At 40.1% G+C, this 14,038-nt stretch overlaps 6 protein-coding genes across 6 annotated transcripts; 3 read left to right on the forward strand and 3 right to left on the reverse strand.

The window, feature by feature from the left end:
• Nucleotides 1-30: 30 nt before the first annotated feature.
• Nucleotides 31-2,526, reverse strand: LOC103831662 (pentatricopeptide repeat-containing protein At1g71420). The gene has a single exon (XM_009107561.3). It carries the CDS (start codon nucleotides 2,345-2,347, stop codon nucleotides 116-118), a length of 2,232 nt encoding a protein of 743 aa, XP_009105809.1. The 5' UTR covers nucleotides 2,348-2,526; the 3' UTR covers nucleotides 31-115.
• Nucleotides 2,527-3,126: 600 nt separating this feature from the next.
• LOC103831665 (uncharacterized protein C12orf45 homolog) lies at nucleotides 3,127-3,792 on the forward strand. Its single transcript, XM_009107565.3, has one exon. The coding sequence runs from the start codon at nucleotides 3,204-3,206 to the stop codon at nucleotides 3,738-3,740; it is 537 nt and encodes a 178-aa protein (XP_009105813.1). The 5' UTR covers nucleotides 3,127-3,203; the 3' UTR covers nucleotides 3,741-3,792.
• Nucleotides 3,733-6,804, reverse strand: LOC103831664 (tubulin-folding cofactor E). The gene is made up of 15 exons (XM_009107563.3): nucleotides 6,416-6,804; nucleotides 6,173-6,343; nucleotides 6,051-6,097; nucleotides 5,825-5,971; nucleotides 5,664-5,738; nucleotides 5,453-5,562; nucleotides 5,245-5,354; nucleotides 5,106-5,167; nucleotides 4,879-4,986; nucleotides 4,749-4,783; nucleotides 4,594-4,659; nucleotides 4,388-4,479; nucleotides 4,229-4,305; nucleotides 4,065-4,142; nucleotides 3,733-3,984 (listed from the first exon to the last, which is right to left on the reverse strand). The coding sequence occupies exons 1-15, from the start codon at nucleotides 6,723-6,725 to the stop codon at nucleotides 3,886-3,888; spliced, it is 1,587 nt and encodes a 528-aa protein (XP_009105811.1). The 5' UTR covers nucleotides 6,726-6,804; the 3' UTR covers nucleotides 3,733-3,885.
• A 294-nt stretch (nucleotides 6,805-7,098) lies between these two features.
• LOC103831666 (ethylene-responsive transcription factor ERF021) lies at nucleotides 7,099-9,927 on the forward strand. The gene has a single exon (XM_009107566.2). It carries the CDS (start codon nucleotides 8,799-8,801, stop codon nucleotides 9,348-9,350), a length of 552 nt encoding a protein of 183 aa, XP_009105814.1. The 5' UTR covers nucleotides 7,099-8,798; the 3' UTR covers nucleotides 9,351-9,927.
• On the reverse strand, nucleotides 9,811-12,143 carry LOC103831667 (pentatricopeptide repeat-containing protein At1g71460, chloroplastic). Its single transcript, XM_033274321.1, has one exon. The coding sequence runs from the start codon at nucleotides 12,088-12,090 to the stop codon at nucleotides 10,021-10,023; it is 2,070 nt and encodes a 689-aa protein (XP_033130212.1). The 5' UTR covers nucleotides 12,091-12,143; the 3' UTR covers nucleotides 9,811-10,020.
• Nucleotides 12,144-12,663: 520 nt separating this feature from the next.
• Nucleotides 12,664-13,901, forward strand: LOC103831668. The gene is made up of 5 exons (XM_009107568.3): nucleotides 12,664-13,077; nucleotides 13,138-13,252; nucleotides 13,332-13,413; nucleotides 13,503-13,554; nucleotides 13,635-13,901. Exons 1-5 carry the CDS (start codon nucleotides 12,724-12,726, stop codon nucleotides 13,695-13,697), a joined length of 666 nt encoding a protein of 221 aa, XP_009105816.1. The 5' UTR covers nucleotides 12,664-12,723; the 3' UTR covers nucleotides 13,698-13,901.
• The last annotated feature ends 137 nt before the right edge of the window (nucleotides 13,902-14,038 follow it).

A 14,038-nucleotide genomic window follows, 5' to 3' on the forward strand; every position in this document is an offset into this window, starting at 1 on the left:
TGCAACACACCTAACAGTCTTTTAAAATTCTTTAAAAAATAATTTTATTGTACTTCCAAACCAGTCCTTGTCCTTGTCTTGAGATGGAAGTAACATTACGCCTCACTGTCGGCAGTTACCAGTAATCGTTACAAGAGCAGGAAGAATCTTTAAAATGGTGAAAGCGATTCGAGTCTCTCACAAGAATCTCTTTCCCCAAAAGCTTAGAGGCCAGTTTCATGAAGTTATGGCAATCAATACAGATCCTTATGTTCTTCATTATCTGTATCAAATTCACAGCAACACCACCATCATGTGATCTTCTTCGTCCCTCCATCACTGCAAACGCTAACGCCAGTTTCTCGCTGTGATGCAACAAATGCTCTTCCTTCTGTTCTTCCTCTTCTATATCTTGCAAAGCCGACCTCATCTCTGGAACATAACCCATCTCCTTTAACCGACCAATCAGTCTCTCGAGTTCCTTGTATATGGCTTCCCTGTCTGCACGGCGCCGTCCTCCCGATGCGAATTCGTGAACTTTGTTTCCTATCTCAGTCCAGCTCAAGCCTGGTTCTTTCCTAACTCTCCACGTCTCCATCTCCTTCCTGCTTTTACTGGCTTCGTTAAAGCTACCTTCTGCACTGTATATGTTTGACAGCTGGATGTAGCTTAACGAGTTTGTTGGTTCTAGCTCTTTCAGTTTATCTGCCGCTAACTTACCTAAACGTGTGTTACCATGTTTCCTACACGAACCCAGTAGCGCACTCCAAACTACTGCATCTGGGACCATTGGCATCTGCTCGATAACTTCTTCTGCCTCGGTAAAACGCTCAGCTCGACCTAGCATGTCGATCACACAAGCGTAGTGATTTAGCTGAGGGAGAGTTTCAGGTGTCTCAAACATGGATCTGAATATTTTCATTCCTTCTTCTACTCGACCAGCGTGGCTACAAGCCGAGAGAAGGGCTATGAAAGTCGCTGAATCGGGCTTGATGTCCATTTGCATAAAGACCGGTAGAATTGAGTCTACTTGGCCGTGCAATGAGTAAGCTTTGAGCATTGAGTTCCAAGACACCACATCCCGCGAATCCATATCATCAAACACACGTTTGCACAAGTCAAGAGAGCCACACTTGGCATAAGCATGGATTAACGAGTTGTTCAGCACCGTATCAGCTCCAAAACCACCTTTGATCACCTGAGCGTGTATAGTCAAAGCTTGTCGAGCTGTGACAAGTCCCGCACAAGCTTTTAATACACTTGAGAAAGTATACCAGTCAGGGCTTAGCTTCTCCTGACGCAACTGACCAAAGAGATGAATAGCCATCTCCGGATCATACACTGCAAACGCCGTTATAATCCCAGTCCAAGCAACAATATCTCTACAATGACTCATTTCCATAAAAAGCTTGTAGCAATCACTAAACTCTCCCAAAACTTCCGAATAAACTTTAACCAATGCAGTAGCCACTTCGGCCTGAGTCACAAACCCGGACTTCACACTCAAACAATGCAGCTGAAGACAACACTTCGAAACCTCATCAGGAACTAAGTCAGAGCTTTTGTACAAAGAAGAACATACATTAAGCAATGTAGCACGATCAAACCCCACTCCTTCACTAAGCATCCGCATAAAAACACCAACAGCCTCTTTCCCGAGATTGCAGCACTGAAAAGATGCGATCATCGAGTTCCAAGCAACCAAGTTCTTAAACTCCATGGCCTCAAACACAGTCCAAGCCTCGTATCCATCAAGACACCTACCATACATAGAGATAAGCGCATTCGCCACATAAACCGAACAGTGCAAACCAAGCTTCAAAGCAAGTCCGTGCACCTGCTTTCCAGCCTCGTACCGGCACGAAGTCAGCACGCTTGACACCGCAAACTCGTTAGGTAAACAGTGGGCTAACATAGCAGAGAAGAGACTAAAACCCTCTTGTTCGTTCCCTTCCTTTGCATAGCCTGTAATCAACGAAGTCCAGGAGACTACATTCCTCTCAGGCATTTCATCGAACACCTTGCGCGCGTATAACATTTTCCCGCATTTCGTGTACATAGTGATGAGATGGTTCGCGAGGAAAAGGTCTTGCGAATACAAACAGGGATTCGAGAGCATGTGGTGGTGTAAGGCAATGCCGTGGCGGAGATTGCGTTGCTCTGCACATGCTTGGAACAGAGCGCCGTAAGCCTGGTGGGACTGAAGCTCGAGCGGCGCAGAATAGAACAAGGAGAAGGCTCGTTGAAGATCGTTAGACCTTACTAACGTACGCAGTCTTTCAATAAGTTCGTGATTCAGTGGAGAAGGTGAAGCAGAGATAAAGCGCTTTAAGCTCCCGAAAGAGATGTGAGATACACTTGCAATCATCAGACGTCACAGATTCTTTCACCGAAACATGATAAAATTCATGTAAAGCAATAGAAGAGGAAGGTGATCGGAGCTCCGACGAAGTCGTTCCTACCGGGAAAGCCAAATAGTCCGACCCGTCAACGTTCCCGTTTTGACTAACTGTTAAGACAACCCTCTCAACTTATGCAATTGAGCTAAGAAAAGTTTTATAAACTTTTAAACCATTTCAATCTTTGTTTTTGAAAATTAGTATATGTTTAAATTAAAAATTACTGATTGGACTGTTTTACATGCGAAAAGTTGAATTTGATTTAACAGTTATATTTTCACGCTTTTTGAGCAAATATTTTCACACATATAAAATAATTTAATTGGTAATTCTCTCAAATTGTATTTTTAAAATTTTTGTCACGAAAATAGTTTTCAAAAAAAATATTAAAATAGTTTTTTTTTTATTTTTATTTTTTTTTAAAAAAAATTTGAAATCCTAATCTCAAAATTAATTCTTTTAATTTTAAACTATAAATCTAGAATAGTTAATCCTATGTATAAATATATTTTTAGTTTTTAATAAAAAAAATTTATCATTTTTTTCATTAAAACTATGATTGTGACAAAAAAAATAAAAGAACTATGTAGAAAATTTCTCTAGTTTAATAGCAAAAAAAAATTAAAATAAACAAATTTAACAATATAATAAGGTAAAAGAGTCTGAATGAAATTTCAAAAACTCAAGTTTGTTTTATAAATTATTTTTATAAATTTTACTATAAAGCGACTGCTTGTACCAAAACCCTACAAGTAAAAGCGGCGACCTCGAGCTCTTTTCTAGGTCAATCCCACAGCTCTCTTCTTTCTCCAAAGTCTCGTAACCATGGGAAGGAAAGGAACTAGCAAAGATCTTCTTGAACTGGAACACAAGAATCCATCATCTTCTTCCTCCTCTGCTATCGATTCAGCACTTTTGATCTCCAAGAAGCAGAAGAAGAAGCAGAAGAAGGAGGCTCCTCCTCCTCCATCGAAGCCAACGATAGCTCCAGTTCCCAAAAGCGAGTTTCTCGACAAACTCAAAGGCTTTCTTGGAGTCATGGCGGAGGCTAACAAGAAACTTGAGCAAGAAGCAGAGGAAGGAAACTCTGAAGCTTTTGACCTCGAGGCACTTACGGGAGACGAGTCTCAAGTTATAGAGATGGATTTGATGCTCGGTGTCGCTGATCTCAACACGCCTGAAGCTGTCAAGGCTGCTGAAGCAGCTATTGCCGGTAATGGTTTGGCTAATGGAAGCAGCGATGATGAGAGTGATAGCGACGATGATGAGAGTGATAGTGGCGATGAAGATGATGATGACAAGAAGAGCTCTAAAGGTGAAGAAAGTAGTGGAAAACGAGCCAAGATCGTTGAGCTCTCTTAAAATTATGTTTCAATACTTTAATTTATATAAAACATTGCATCATCATATTTCATCAGTTGTGTTTTGTCGGAAAAAAAGAACACTTAGAAATAATGATTAGGACAGTGATCTCAAGTAACTTGCGAAAAGTGCGTCTGTGATGGTCTTAGCTCTCTTCGTCGACAAGAAGTGTACAGCCATCATAGATTCCAGCGTCAAGTAATCTTGATGTCTCGTCATCTATTGGTGTAGGAAACGGCGAGCCCTGTAATGGAAATATAGAGCTGTTACATTGATACGAACGTAATAGAGATACAAAACAGACTCCTGTTTTTTTTCACGAACCTCTTCATGAAGAAATAGCCTTAGCTTGATAGACCTGAGCTTGAACAAGTTCTCACATAAACTCTTTAGCTTCTTCACCTGCCCACAAACACCAATCAAAAGCATTAAACGAAAATTTTCAAGTTTAGACTATAAAATTTTCAAGATAAGACTCGAGTAACAACCGTGATACTGCTTGGTAACTTGTCTGTCAGTGGTGGCTTTTCACCCATCGATGGACCAACGCATTTGAGAGTAATAGCTGCACGTGTAATAGCTATATCAAAGCAGCTTTCTATAGTATCAATGAACCATGCATGAGAAACCTTTAATAAAAGACATACAGATAAGGCCAGACGCTATATTCTTTGGGCGGGTGTTCTCAGCTGATGCCATTTCATCATCAAGTCCGTGTAGTTTCTTGAGTTCATTAAACCTAGCAATCACAAGCAGGGGAGACTTTCTTATATTAACTTCATTAATCTAAACCCTTTACAATTCTATTTGTGAAGATTAGAATAAAGAAGATATATAGTTTTGAAAAAAGTACCTAGGGTGAAGCAGCTCAATCTCCTCGAGCTTGTTACTGAACTTTGACATCACCATTCGGACATACCTACAATTATCCAAAATAGAATTAAGCATACTCCTGTCGCTAAAATCAAACAAGAAGATCGACCAAGAAGAGAAGAGTTAGCCATTTACCGGATCTCTGATTCCTTCTTCTCACGAGCTCTGACCTGTAAAAAAAAAACAAATATATTCAGATTTAATAGAGCAGTGAAAGATTGAAAGGTAACAGTATCTTGAATAATGATTCAGGCACTTGTTCTACCTCACTCCCATTCAGCACTTGTACTTTGGTCAACCGTGCAACGAGAACATATCTTGGGACACCGTCTCTTGCAAGATCCGTTATTGGGTTATCCGACAGCCTGATATCCTATTTACTTGAAGAAACATGTTCAGTTAAAGTATACGAAATTTTAAAAGTCCTATTAGATTAGTTAATTAATGCTTATTCTTGATCTATTAGACTATCAAAAAACAGAAGATCAATACCACCAACTTAGGAAACACATTCAGTGCGTCTATCGAAGCCAGGTCACCAATGTTGTTTGCTCCTGCAAATAAAAATGCAATGGGGTGAGCCAAATTGCTAAATTTCATGAAGAGGGATATAACACTTGAAGTGATTTACCTAGAAGAAGACAACGCAGACTTGGAAACGGGTCGCTGACTTTCTTTGGTGATTCATTGTCATTAAAGATGCGTGAAAGCTTATTCTTGTTCAGGTAAAGGTTCTCCAAGCTGAGAAACAACATTTTCGATGATCATTTTTTAAACAAGGATATGCAATGTGTATTATCCATCAACTACAAGTAGGAGGGAAAACATTTATTACTAACCATGGAAGTTTAGATAGCTTTAATACTTCACTCCACTCGGAGATACAATTATCCTCCAAGTTGAGAAGCCGCAGAGAATTAAATGCTTTGTCATCTGAGGATGATGTTGACTGCAACATAAAAAAAAGTTCACAGTTTACAAACTGAACTGAACGTAAAATGTAATTCAAGTATCGTCTACAAAGAGACGTTTTACAATATAGAACATTACCGTTATGGAAGAAATCATGTTTCCCATCAGATGCAACTCCTCAAGTGCAGGCAAAGAGGGCCTAAGTTTTTCAACCTGCTCCATCATGGTAAGAGACATAAAAGGTTAAAAAAACTGGCGAGGGTGATCAATCAGTTCATCTGAGAAGAATCATAGATCACCTGAGTCCAGCTCAGACCAGTATTATTCAGAACCAAAACACGGATGTTTTTCAACTGCGGCAGAGAGGTAACTTCACTTGACATAGAGTTGTAAGACAAATTAAGCGTGGTAAGTGCTGGTAAGTGCTCACAAAGAGCACCGATCTCCTGTAAGCCAGAAACAAAAGATATCAAATCACAAACTGTAAAGGAATAATCTTTTTGCTGATATGTTACAATCATGTACCTCCCAGTCAGAAATCAAGTTTCCAGTCAAATCCAGCAGCTTCAAATCTAGAACAGAGGAAGCAAACGAAATAAGTAACGTTACACACGAATATTTTAACTCAAAGAAAGAAAGAATCTTACTGGGTAGAACTGATCCCAAGTCAGATGAAACTCCAAGAGAGCCAACACCAAGAAAAGGAAGAGAAGCACTCGTAAGCTCCTCAAGGCGACTTAACTTATCTTGAATCTTGTCCCCTCCCAAAAGCTTAATCGAAACACGTTTGTTCTTCGCAGACAAAACATACATTTCATCTAAACAACAACAAAGATAACATTAGATCAGAACCAACCATGTGTACTGAGGGGATAAAGCCTATGCATTACCTTCTTCGTCTTTAGTTGAAGTGGTTTGGTATCTAAGCTCCAACGCTTGAATCAACGTGATACCGCGGCTAAGCTTCTCGGATCGAACAAAGGATGCAGAGGTCTGTGAACGGCCGTTAAAATAGAAAACGCCGTTAAAAGTTCCGTCGTGCTTCCCGTCTCCGTCATTATCCCAGTCAACGCCGATCCAGGTTCCTGAGTACCCTTCCACGCCTCCGACGTACTTCACCGTGCCCACTCGCCGCGGATCGTTGAGCGAGTGGACTCGCTGCCCGATTTCAAATGACTCGGTGCTTGACTCGCCGCTCATTTCGATAATTATGATCGGATAATTAACCTGGCCGTCGGATTTAGTACAAACCGTACAATGTGTAAGTCTAACCTCGCGGAGCGACCAAGGAGTGTTCGGAGTTCGGACACTGGCTTTTCTCACGGGGAAGTGATAATGGGCTTCCGACAAAGGTAGGTCGACACTATTGGGCTTATGAAGCCTATTGGGCTTAAGAAAGCCCACATGATTAAGAGAAAACCATTCTCACGCCGACAGACAGTACTACGAATAGTCAAAGGAGATCATAAGTCCACGATGGGAGTGGACTTGTGTGTTTTGGATTAAACTACTAGATTAGATTAAGACTTAAGCACACGCAGACAGGGGAGTCCAGCTGCAACTCACCATTAATATTAAGTCTACTAAATTAGGAATCCAGCTGCAATTCACCACCGCTTCTATTCATGTATACATCTCTCTTTCTCATCATGGTCGTCTTTAGGTAGCCCAATCACCATCTTCCGTTGTTGAAAACCAGACTTTTTTTTTTCTAGGAAAAAAGTTAGTAGCAAATTAAATTTTACTCTAATGTATCAAGAAGGTATGTGCTGGTTGTGTAATGAGTCAAAGCTTACATCATTGAACTTTTTACGAAGAGGAAAGTTTTGAGGTTTGATACATTGTTTTCCCTCAACGCGTAAACCCCCATCCTTAGTGCTTATGCTGAGGATGCCACATAGTACAAACTACTAAGGAAAAACAAACAAACAGCAAAAGGGAAAGGAAAAACATCCATCAGATTTGGATAACTGTTTTCGATTTGATTAGAGTATTTTTTATAACTACACCTTTTATCAAATCAGATAAATAAGACAAAGATGAAGTCGGTGGTCTAAAGTCACACCTTTTTTGTTAGTAATAAAGTTCTTTTATTTTTCCTTATTGAAAATTCATCTGCTCTGTCTCCTTTCACCTTAACGTTTTATCTGCTGTCTTTCCCGAAAGATACAAAACGTTTCTCCTTTTCAGACCAAGACCATTACCTCCTACGCTCCCTTGTAAAGCAAATAGTTATGTGATTGATTATTACTATTTCTTTCCAGTTAAACAGAAACAAAACTTAACTGAACTATTATTAATGGAACCTGAAATAAATTTTGGGTGACAAACTGATTTAAAAAAAAACAGAAACAAAATTTATTTGAACCCGAAATATTATTAACGAACCCAATCCAACTATAAATATGCTTGAAGTTGAAGTATTATTAATCGAACTCAAAATAAATTTGCATCCGAAATAATTTTTAAACAGAGATCAAATATATCTGAACTCAAAGTATTATAAACTGAAACCAATCCAAGCATATACATAAATGAAACTTAAAAATGGAACCAGAAAACCTGAGCTAAACCTGAAAAGATATCCGAAAACCAGGTGCTACAAAAGAAAAAATTACAAACGATTTTTTCTTTATTTTTTAATTGACTCCGTAGAGAGTTTGGGAGTTTATTTTGTTACAAAAAGAAGAGGGAACTGCCACTGCCAGTGAATTTATTATTCTTGTTGAATTGACCCTGGAAGAGTACATGAACCAATGAACTTTGACATTTGTTTGAGGATAAATCCACTTTCTCCACCAACCATTAGCATCACAAGTTATGGAATGTATCACATGAGGGTCCACAGGTGATGCAACAAAACCGCGTCTTCTATAGCAAAAATCCAAACTCATCCACTCTCTACTACTTCCATTTCTTCAGTACACTTCTTTTTCAATTTTAAAACACAACCCAGATTCTGACTCCTCCCTTTAGATTCTAATTATTATAATCATGATATTACTATTTAAGTGAATCTACAGTATCTCCATTTGAGAAATAACACTTGTTAAATCCACAAACCACCTCTGAAGTTTCCAGGAAGCTACACTTTTTAAAGCCTTGAGATATTATAAAACATGTACACGCTTTATCTGCTGTTTTAAGATGATACGAATCCACACCTATAAATAAAACTGCAAACGTTGTTAACATTCCAACATCATAATCCAAGTAGGTAAATTACAAAAAAGGTAGAAACATTTTGAGACACATCTTGCTTTTGTGTGTGTTATGTCTGGTCTTAGTGATTCCATTAACAATGGACGATATGATGGTCAAGCTGGTATACCCTCTGTCTACAGAGGAGTCCGGAAGAGGAAATGGGGCAAATGGGTGTCTGAAATCCGCGAACCGGGGACCAAGAACCGTATCTGGCTAGGTAGCTTCGAGACTCCTGAAATGGCTGCAACCGCCTATGACGTTGCAGCATTCCATTTCAGGGGACGAGAGGCTCGTCTCAACTTCCCTGAGCTCGTCGGCAGCCTGCCACGTCCTGCAGACTCGAGCTCGGACAGCATTCGCATGGCGGCTCATGAGGCAGCACTCTGTCTCAGACCAGAACCGGTGGAGTCAGACATGCATGTGGACACTTCAAGCTCTTCCAACGCAGGTCCAACGATGGTCAGGCTCTCGCCCAGGGAAATTCAAGCGATCAACGAGTCAACTTTGGGGTCTCCTACCATGTTGATGCATTCAACAGATGACTACTCAATGGGGTTTGCTAATTATATGGGGATGAATGTTTGGGATACATACCATACTGACTCCCTTTGGGACGCTTAAAACCAGAAGAGTTTCTACAGCTCAATATTGAGTTCATAACAGCTTAAGTTACTAGCCTAGACTGCTTAAGTATTAGGGTTTAGTTTCTAGAATCAAGAACAAGGGTTGTTGATTCTGACGTTAGAGCAAAGAATAAAGTTCATTTGAGTTATGGAGGGAAGGACACTTGTATTCTTCTAAAGGAACAGATGAGCTTGATGGGTCCCAGATATGGACCTCTTCACCAATAGTTTCAAATTAAATAGTTTGGTACTAATAGACACATAGCTTCTATTTAATAAGCTGTGTTACAGATTGTGAGGTGTGACTAATTTTTTATTTTTTATTTATTTTCAGTTGTTTATTACCTCTTTTGCTTATGTAATTCAATATGAATTGTAGTTTAGTAACCTGGATTTGGTTTGGTATATGTATGGATTCCTGAAAACTATAATATATTTTTTTATTCTAACTAATCTTATGAAAAGAAAATCTACATTTCATTACTGCATGACTTTTTTACAAATTGATCAAGTTGTAATTCTTCCATTTTCAAAACCAGTACATACAATAACTCCAAGCTATTGCAAAAAAAAAAGAAAAATACAGAATATACTCTTTAAGAAATCGTTGAAGTGCAACTTACTTGATGCCTTAAGAGAAGCAAAATAGATATCTGCTCTTCAGTCAGTCAGGTTTGTAGGGATGATGAAGAACTCATGATCGCAAGTCTTTGCGCCTCTTCAACACGACCAAACCGATTGAGAAGTTCTATAACAATTGAATACTGATCTTCTGATGGCTGCAATTTGTAGGTCTGGTGCATTAAGTGGAAGAAGCGACAAGCTTCATCAGCAAATCCGGCTCGACTGCAAATAGATAAAACTGCTGTGAAGGTGAAGGCGTTGGGAGTAAACCCTTCTGATCTCATTTGCTCAAAGCAGTTCACTGCATCTCGTAGGCGACCATTGCATCCATAGGCTTCTATAATGGCGGTCCATGTCAGAGAGCCCTTGACAACAACAGCATCAAAAGATGAATTAGCACTTTTGAGATCTCCACATTGTCCATACATCTTGATGATTCTTGCGGACACAAAAGGGATTGACTCGAACTCCTTTTTAAGAATGTGTCCATGGATCTCCTTCCCCAGCTTTAATGCTTTGAGCTCACTGCAAACAGTCAAAACCCGACCCATCGTAACAGAATCCGGCCTGTGTTTTGACAAAAGCATTGATCTAAACACTTCGATCCCTGCTTCTAAATCCCCTGTTTCCACATAGGAGTCAATCATAGCCGTCCATGCTTTCACATTCCTTTGCTCCAACCTGTCAAACAGTCTGGCAGGATACTCTGGGACTCCGCACTTTGAGTACATCACCATCAATGAAGTGACTAACGAAACATTTGGCAAATAGAGTTTCTTTAAAGCATAACAGTGAATCTCCTTTCCTTGCTTTACAGCTCTCAGCTCTGCGCAAACAGGAAGAACAGTAGCAATTGTAACAACGTCTGGCTTAAACCCTTCTTGCTGCATCCAGACAATAGACCTCAAAGCTTGATCAAACCTTCCGTTGGCTGCGTATCCAGACATCAACGCAGTCCAAGAAATGGCATTCCTCTGTTTAGAGCCATAGAACACCCGTCTCCCAGAGACCATATCCCCACACTTGCAGTAAAAGTCAATCAAACCAGAGTGAACAAACGGCTGCTCCACGTAATTCTTCGATTTCAATACATGAGCATGGACCTCCTTCCCCAGTTTCAGTCCCTTAACATCCCCAAGAACAGGAAGAATCGTTGTAATTATAACAGAGTTTGGATAAATCCCTTCTTGACTTATCATCGTCCTAAACAATCCAAGAGCTTCCCACTGCCTTTTATTGTGAGCCAATCCAGCAATCATCGCCCCCCAAGCAACAATATCCCTCTCTTCAATCTCATCAAACACTCTACGCGCAAGCCCTACTTTACCACATTTAAAATACATATCAACAACCGAAGTCTTGAGAAAATCACTACTAAACAAACCGTTCTTAACCGCAAGAGCATGCGTCTTCAACCCCTGCCTCAAAGCAGACGCGCCAGCAAAGCTCTTAAACACGTTAGACAAACTATAAACATTCAAATCAACCCCTTGCTCTCTCATCTCCGCAAACGTAGAAACAACATCCTTATACCTCCTCTTCCCAGATATCACCGTCCCTCTAAGCAACGCGTTCCACGAATAAACATTCGAGCTAGAACTTTCGTCGAACACCTTCTGCGCATCCTCAATCGAACCGCAAGCAGTGTACATATGCACGAGCTTCGTCCCAAGGAACTCGCTTTTCTCCAACCCATTGATCCTTATATGAACGTGAACCTGCTTGCCGTGAATCAGCGACTTCCGGCGAACACAGGCGGCTAAAAGCGCGGAGAAAGTCGTGGCGTTTACGGGGATCCCTCTCTGTTCGAGGTAGTCGAGGATGGTGAGAGCGTCTTCGAGTTTGTTCCGGCGAGCGAGGTTTTGGAGGGCTCTGTGGATGATGTGTGGGTTTTTGGAGTGGAGAGGGAGGGAGGAAGGGAAGGCGTCTCTCTCTCGGAAAGGTTTGGGCTTTTTGGATGGGGGAGTTGATGAAGGGCGTCTGGTTCGGCTGGGTCTGGCTGGGGATTTCGTTGGGGGTCTGTCTTTGAAGGAAGGATTGGGACGGTGGTTGAGGCTGGAGGTTAGTGTAAGGGACGGGAGGTCTCGGAATCCGAGAGACGACACTACTTCCATGGTGCTGCTACTCACCACTTGCTTAAGCTGTGGTCGTAAGTATTTATAGCCTTCACTTATTTAATAAATGAAAATTATTAGGATATCATTAGCTAACAAGAAGAAAAAAAGAAAATGCTCTACAATAATACTAGTTTTTTTTGCAACAAAATATCACAAACAAAAAATAATAAAATAGGAAAATTTTAAAATTATTTTCAATTAATAATACATTTGAATGTTTTTTAACTTCACTTCATTTTTAAATATTTAATTGAAATTAGTGAAATATAATTGATTTCTCATTTTTAAATATTTAATTGAAATTAGTGAAATATAATTGATTTCTCGTATAATTTAAACAAAATTTTATTTTGTAAAATCTCTGTGGATAATTTATCTCACATAATTTTATTCCACAGAATGTACATCTAATTACGGCTTGAAAAACATGACATTAAAAGTGATGTAAAAGCTGTAAAACATTTTTACATTCCGACCGTTCATGCACTAAAAATCATAATGTATTTCTCAGGTTTATGAGTCAAATTCAAATTTTGTCAAAAGAAAATTCCAAAAATTTTGTGGATAATCCGCTATTAAAAATGTCAAAGCCATTCGGGCCTTCGGTAAAAATCAAATCCAAAAACGACGATGAGCTTCACTGTATCTCTCGCCCCTTCTTTGGCGTCTCCTCCGTTACTCCTCCCTCCCCACGATCTTCCTCCTTTCTTCTTCCTCAGAAACACAGTCCTGAAACCAACAATCGCCACTCGTACACGTCACCGATTGTTAGCATCCTCTTGTCTGGCTGCAAAAGCAGCCACGTCGCCGTCAGAGACAGCCAACGACGTTGTCCTCGAAACAACTCCGACGCCAGCGCATGAGGTCGTCTCCAGCTTCTACGCAGCTATCAACGTCCATGACTTATCCTCCGTCACAGACCTCATCGCTCAGGATTGCGTCTACGAGGATCTCGTCTTCTCTTCCCCTTTCGTTGGCCGAACGGTAAACCGATGAAATTTTCACCCTTCTCAGAGCTTTCTTTACCTAACACCATTGACACAGGCGATTCTAGACTTCTTCGGGAAGTTCATCGAAGCAACGAGTACGGATCTTCAGTTCGTGATAGATGACATTTCGAAAGAGGACACGTCAGCTGTTGGAGTTTCATGGCATTTAGGTTAGTAGTCTTCTTTGTTACATTAAACGCAAAGCTTATATATGTTGTTGTAATGATAACTCTTGGAGTTTGTAAATAGAATGGAAAGGCAAGAACTTCCCGTTTAGTAAAGGTTGCAGCTTGTACAAGCTGGAAGTTATTGATGGCAAGCGACAGATTGTGTAAGTACACTCTCCTCTACACAACTTTGTTGCAACTTCAATAAACCGACATTAATGCCAATTTGTCTTGCCGGGTGTTTCGTTTGCAGATATGGAAGGGACTGCGTTGAGCCTGCAATCAAACCTGGAGACACAGTTCTGGTAACATCAGCTACTATTTAATTCCGATTGCGTTGGATGCATTTGGTTTTATTAACTATCATTTTTGCATTTGTGTTTAGGCTGCTATAAAAGGAGTTACCTGGCTGCTGCAGAAATTTCCTCAACTGGCTGACCAGTTTTGAAGTAATTACAAAGCTCCTGCTTGATAAAGTAAATCACCATGTGGTATATAGGAATAATACTTACCCAAGCAAGCCCCACCCTTGTCCAAATTGTGTTTATGGCAGCAAAAATTAGTCGCGATGTGTATACATATTGTTTTCGGTCTGATAATATATGGAATATGTGTTATTAAGTAAAGATTCACGAGGGTCACCTTCATCCTACACCCTGAAGTTCTTTGTCTGAACTTTGTTCCTGATTGATGGCATAACCAGCACCGTCTTTCATCAGTTGATTCAGTCCATCTAACAGAGGATAATTATAACATGCATGGCGGCTTGATGTGTCTAAGTGCAAACCC

Source organism: Brassica rapa, chromosome A07 (genome assembly GCF_000309985.2).
Source record: "Brassica rapa cultivar Chiifu-401-42 chromosome A07, CAAS_Brap_v3.01, whole genome shotgun sequence".
In the NCBI taxonomy this organism is placed as follows: Eukaryota; Viridiplantae; Streptophyta; class Magnoliopsida; order Brassicales; family Brassicaceae; genus Brassica; species Brassica rapa.

Excerpts from the sequence above, each read along its gene's own strand:
- LOC103831664 (XM_009107563.3), bottom strand. The coding sequence starts at position 6,725 with ATGAGCGGCGAGTCAAGCACCGAGTCATTTGAAATCGGGCAGCGAGTC. Across the intron at positions 5,972-6,050 it reads ACTTGATTTCTGACTGGGAG|GAGATCGGTGCTCTTTGTGA; the intron begins GTACATGATTGT and ends TCTGGCTTACAG. Across the intron at positions 5,739-5,824 it reads CTGGTCTGAGCTGGACTCAG|GTTGAAAAACTTAGGCCCTC; the intron begins GTGATCTATGAT and ends ATGATGGAGCAG.
- LOC103831668 (XM_009107568.3), top strand. The coding sequence starts at position 12,724 with ATGAGCTTCACTGTATCTCTCGCCCCTTCTTTGGCGTCTCCTCCGTTA. Across the intron at positions 13,078-13,137 it reads CCCCTTTCGTTGGCCGAACG|GCGATTCTAGACTTCTTCGG; the intron begins GTAAACCGATGA and ends CCATTGACACAG. Across the intron at positions 13,414-13,502 it reads GATGGCAAGCGACAGATTGT|ATATGGAAGGGACTGCGTTG; the intron begins GTAAGTACACTC and ends TTTCGTTTGCAG.
- LOC103831662 (XM_009107561.3), bottom strand. The coding sequence starts at position 2,347 with ATGATTGCAAGTGTATCTCACATCTCTTTCGGGAGCTTAAAGCGCTTT.
- LOC103831666 (XM_009107566.2), top strand. The coding sequence starts at position 8,799 with ATGTCTGGTCTTAGTGATTCCATTAACAATGGACGATATGATGGTCAA.
- LOC103831667 (XM_033274321.1), bottom strand. The coding sequence starts at position 12,090 with ATGGAAGTAGTGTCGTCTCTCGGATTCCGAGACCTCCCGTCCCTTACA.
- LOC103831665 (XM_009107565.3), top strand. The coding sequence starts at position 3,204 with ATGGGAAGGAAAGGAACTAGCAAAGATCTTCTTGAACTGGAACACAAG.